General features: G+C 62.7%; 1 protein-coding gene across 2 annotated transcripts; it reads left to right on the top strand.

Annotated features, from left to right (window-relative positions):
• The first annotated feature begins 506 nt into the window (after positions 1–506).
• Positions 507–4,042, top strand: Adra2b (adrenoceptor alpha 2B). 2 transcript variants are annotated; one of them, XM_047523418.1, is made up of 2 exons: positions 507–2,297; positions 2,657–4,042. In XM_047523418.1, the coding sequence occupies exons 1-2, from the start codon at positions 943–945 to the stop codon at positions 3,015–3,017; spliced, it is 1,716 nt and encodes a 571-aa protein (XP_047379374.1). In that variant the 5' UTR covers positions 507–942; the 3' UTR covers positions 3,018–4,042. The 2 variants fall into 2 exon arrangements, with proteins under 2 accessions (XP_047379374.1, XP_047379375.1); XM_047523419.1 differs by having other exon boundaries at positions 507–2,794.
• The last annotated feature ends 892 nt before the right edge of the window (positions 4,043–4,934 follow it).

Raw genomic sequence — 4,934 nt, 5'->3', positions numbered from 1 at the left:
CGCTCTCACAGCCTCTCCGCTGGGCTTCCTCATTGCCGGGGTGGGGTTTACTATGCTCCAGCGCCCCAACGCTCCCCCACACTCTTCTCTGGGCGACAGGAGGAGAGATCAGCTCTCGCCCTTGACCTGGGTGCTCGGGTCCCAGCCTCGCAATCTGCAGAAAAGCAGACCCTTCGTAGTGCCGCTGACGAGCAGCTCGGCGGCTCCCGGGTCCCCGCACGCACCGCCCCTTCCTCTTCTGCACGCATCCTTCCCAGAGTCCCGAAGACCCCAGACCTTGGACCCCTCTGGCCTCCCTCCGCGCGGTGGCCGGGAGGAAAAGGGGTAGGGGCGCCAGGCGGAGGCCAGGGTGCGGGGAGGCAGCGTGCGGCTCGCCCGCCCTCCTGCAAAGTGCACCTTCCACCCACCCTCGGTCCGATCGCCCGCCCCACCCCGCCCCTCCTCCCGCTCCCGCCTCCATCTCCTCCCTCCGCCCGCCGCTCCCGCTCTCCTCCCCACTCCCCGGCTGCGGCGGGCTGCCTGCAGGCGCGGCTCCGGGCGAGAGCCAGCGAGCGGAGCGAGCGCCTCGTCTCTGCGCTTCCTCCCAGGACCGCGGGGCACCCCCAGTCGGGTCCTCTGGGCCCCGCGCCCTGCTCTGCATCCTGCTACCCTGTAGCGCAACGGCGCTACTTTCCTGCAGTCCCAGGCGGGACGGGGACGATCGCGGGACAACTTGGAAAACTTCTCTGGGGCAGCCGGCAGGGACGCTGGGCGCTGGTGGAAGAGGATGTAGGAGGGCGGTGGCTGGCCCCGGGTGTCTCTGGACCTCCTAGGCACCTCTCGGCCCCGCCATGGGGCTCCAGCGCCTTCAGCGTCGCCGGGGAGACCACCCCTGCGTCTGACCCAGCCGGGGCGGTGCTCTCTCCCGCCGCACCCGCTTGGCGAGCAGCGCTGCCTCTGGCCATGTCCGGCCCCACCATGGACCACCAGGAGCCCTACTCCGTGCAGGCCACAGCTGCCATCGCGGCTGCCATCACCTTCCTTATCCTCTTCACCATCTTCGGCAACGCGCTGGTCATCCTGGCAGTGTTGACCAGCCGCTCGCTGCGCGCGCCGCAGAACCTGTTCTTGGTGTCGCTGGCTGCGGCGGACATCCTCGTGGCCACGCTCATCATCCCTTTCTCGCTGGCCAACGAGCTGCTGGGCTACTGGTACTTCCGGCGCACCTGGTGCGAGGTGTACTTGGCGCTCGACGTGCTCTTCTGCACCTCGTCCATCGTGCACCTGTGCGCCATCAGCCTGGACCGCTACTGGGCGGTGAGCCGCGCGCTGGAGTACAACTCCAAGCGCACGCCGCGCCGCATCAAGTGCATCATCCTCACAGTGTGGCTCATCGCAGCCGTCATCTCGCTGCCGCCCCTCATCTACAAGGGCGACCAGGGCCCCCAGCCCCACGGGCGCCCCCAGTGCAAGCTGAACCAAGAGGCCTGGTACATCCTAGCCTCCAGCATCGGCTCTTTCTTTGCTCCCTGCCTCATTATGATCCTCGTCTACCTTCGCATCTACCTGATTGCCAAACGCAGCCACCGCAGAGGTCCCGGGACCAAGGGGGGGCCGGGCGCGGGTGAGTCCAAGCAGTCCTGTCCTGTCCCTAGGGGGACTCCAGCCTCTGCCAAGGTGCCAACCCTGGCCTCTCCTCTGTCTTCTACTGGAGAGGCCAATGGACACCCCAAACCTGCTGGGGAGAAAGAGGAAGGGGAGGCCCCTGCAGAGCCTGGGAGCAGAGCCTTGCCCCCCAGCTGGACTGCCCTTCCCAGGGCAGAGCAGGGCCAGCAGAGGGACCTCTGTGGGGCTTCTCCAGAGGAGGAAGCTGAAGAAGAGGACGAGGAGGAGGAGTGCGACCCTCAGTCGGCGCCAGCAACTTCCGCCTCGGTTTGCAGTCCACCCTTGCAGAAGCCACAGGGATCCCGGGTGCTGGCCACTCTGCGTGGCCAGGTGCTCCTGGGCAGGGGTGCGGGCGCTGTGGGTGGGCAGTGGTGGCGTCGACGGGCGCAGCTGAGCCGGGAGAAGCGGTTCACCTTCGTGCTGGCCGTGGTCATCGGCGTCTTTGTGCTCTGCTGGTTCCCCTTCTTCTTCAGCTACAGCCTGGGCGCCATCTGCCCGCAGCGCTGCAAGGTGCCCCACGGCCTCTTCCAGTTCTTCTTCTGGATCGGCTACTGTAACAGCTCCCTGAACCCCGTCATCTACACCATCTTCAACCAGGACTTCCGTCGTGCCTTCCGAAGGATCCTTTGTCGCCAGTGGACCCAGACGGCCTGGTGAGCCTGCCTGCCCTGCCCGTGTGGGGTTGGTGCCAGGGCCACCCTGTCTCTTGCCCTGCTGTACGTGGCTGTCTCCCGGGGCTCTCTGGTCCCTGCGCAGTTCCTTCAGGTTTCATCCTAGGCCTGCCTTGGACGGGGAGGGGGCAGAGGTGCTGTCGACAGGGGTCCATCTGAAGTGTTCCTTGCTGGCTCTGCTGTGGGGGACGGCTTCTCCACCCCATCCTGAGCACGGGCAGATGGGTGAAGCTCAGCCCTTCCTGAATGTGGTGACCAGGTCAGAATAGAGCACCTCTGCACCAGCCCCTGCCGGCTGATGGGTGGGCGTCCCTTTCTTAGGACCCTGTGTGCCTTGGCAGGTCATTCGCTTGGGGTGTTTCTGTTTCTTCTGCACCCCGATCCCCTCCAGTCCCTTCAAAGAGCAGGAAGTGGGCCTTCCACTTTCCCCAGGAGGGCCTGCTGCTGAGGAGGATGAAGAATGGAGACTGTTCACCCACGTGGGGCACCATGGTCCTCCCTGGTACTGGGCCGGGGGTGCTGGGAAGGCACTCTCTGGGCCATCTCTCCCCCTTGCCTCTGCTTTCGGATCTGTGGTCCTTTAAAGACCAGAACCGGGCATTGGCTTCCCCTCCCGACACCCCTCTGGGAGGCAGGTGGGCACGTGGATGCCTCTGTGGGGAGGTCTGGAGGCCTGGCCTTGGCCTCATGGGAGATCCCTGATCATTGGCATTCACCCCTGCAAAGGCAGGGTGACAGTAGCTGGCCACCCACTCGCTGCAGGAGATGAAAGGCTTGCAGAAGGCTCGGGCTCCATGGGGAACTCGCTCGAGCACCATCCAACGTGATTATCCGGTGATATAAAAACCCCTTTCCTCTGCGTTTACCGCCACCCGAGTTCCTGTAGACTTTTGTTCTGTCCCTGGGGTGCGTGAATTCTACCCCAAACTGGAAGCAGAGAGCGGCACACAGCACGGCTATTTGAAGTCACAGGATCTCTTTGAGAACGTGTTCTTCTGCCCACAGAGGTTTGAGTTATGATGCCGGGTGACAGCTTCTCCATGTGTCACCTGCAACATTAAGAGGATTTGCATGGTTTGGCTCCCACCCCAGGAGGGAACAAGTCTTTTGTCATCAAACAGGAAAAATTTCCCTGAAGACAGCTAAAAATACCCACGCCATGGAAGCAGTCTGAGCCGAGAGCCCGGGGAGGGAGGCAGAGCCCGCCGCCCAGGTGGGGTGCAGAGGCTGCGAGGCCCGGGGACGACTGGGGGAGCCCCAGCTGCCATGCTTAGCTGGTCTCTGAGCTCCGCGTGGGTTCCTGGGGAGCGTAACTCGTCGCATGCCTTATTGATGGCGGGGAACCCAGCCACGGCGCAGCCCTGAGCTGAGGGACTCTTCCTGCTGGTCCTCTCCTCCACTCAGACCCCGGAACCCAGACGTCCATGCCTTACCTGTGCCCCAGGGTGGAGGTGGGGTGAGCTGAGCAGCATAGGGTGTTGGCACTCGGACGAACCTGCCAGATCTGGAAGGTGCCCGGGGTGATCTGGGATGCAGAGAATGCTGGGGACCAAAAAGAGCCCAGCTTGGTCCTTGGCCGGTTGCAGCTGTGAGGCCAGGACCTTGCTTGGGGTGTGGCTGGGGGCTGGGCCCAGGGGAGGGACTGACGAGACCATCTGCTGGACCGTCTTTTGTGCGGCCCCCTTGTGACATGCAGGCGTTTTTAAAAGTCTGAGCTATTTTATCAATAAAGGGTATTTTGTAATAAGCAAGCAGTGTCATCATTGTCCCAGGGACGTCACGCTCTGGGTGTCGGCCCAGTGAGCTGGGGCTCTTCCAGGGCCGGGGTCCTCTCCTCCCCAGGTGTGGCTGACTGTCCCGCCCCGCTCCCCTCTCACAAGGAGTGGGGTGACCCTGCTAGAGACGGCCTGAAAGAGAGGAAGGGCTTCCTGGAAGAGGGGGCCTTGGGTGGGTCCTGGGAGAGGAGCAGGAATCCACCAAGAGGCGAGGTAGGAGGGAAAAGGAAGGCCGCGTGCAGAGGCTGGGGGTTGGCTCGGTGAGTCACAGGGTTTGAGAGACAGCCCCGGGCTGGGTGGCCGGGCCCAGCAGAGGTGGCTGGACACCACCACATGGGGAGGAGGAACACAGAGTGTTTGTTTGAACTGGGGATTAAGCCAGGGATGCTCGACCACTGAGCCACATCCCCAGCCCCCTTTTAAAAATTATTTTTAAATATTTATTTACCTTTATTTTACTTATTTTTATGCGGTGCTGAGGATGGAACCCAGTGCCTCACACATGCCAGGCAAGTGCTCTGCCACTGAGCCCCAGCCCCAGCCCTCCCCAGCCCTTTTGAAAAACTATTTTACTTAGAGACAGGGTCTTGCTGAGTTACTTAGGACCTCACTAAGTTGCTGAGGCTGGCTTTGAACTCATAATCCTCCTGCCTCAGCCTCCAGAGTTGCTGGGATTTTAGGTGTGTGCCACCATGCCTGGCCAGGAAGGCCATTTTTGTGGAATGGCATTAAGCTGCTGTCTTTGGCAAGGCGGGGGAGAGAGAATGGAGCTGCTTCCCTCCCGCTGTCCCTTGCTAAGACTCAGCCCCAACGCTTGGAGCTGGAAGGCCTGCGGAGGCCATTC

This window comes from Sciurus carolinensis, chromosome 13 (genome assembly GCF_902686445.1).
Source record: "Sciurus carolinensis chromosome 13, mSciCar1.2, whole genome shotgun sequence".
NCBI lineage: Eukaryota > Metazoa > Chordata > Mammalia > Rodentia > Sciuridae > Sciurus > Sciurus carolinensis.
This window is presented reverse-complemented; position numbering and strand designations above follow the sequence as displayed.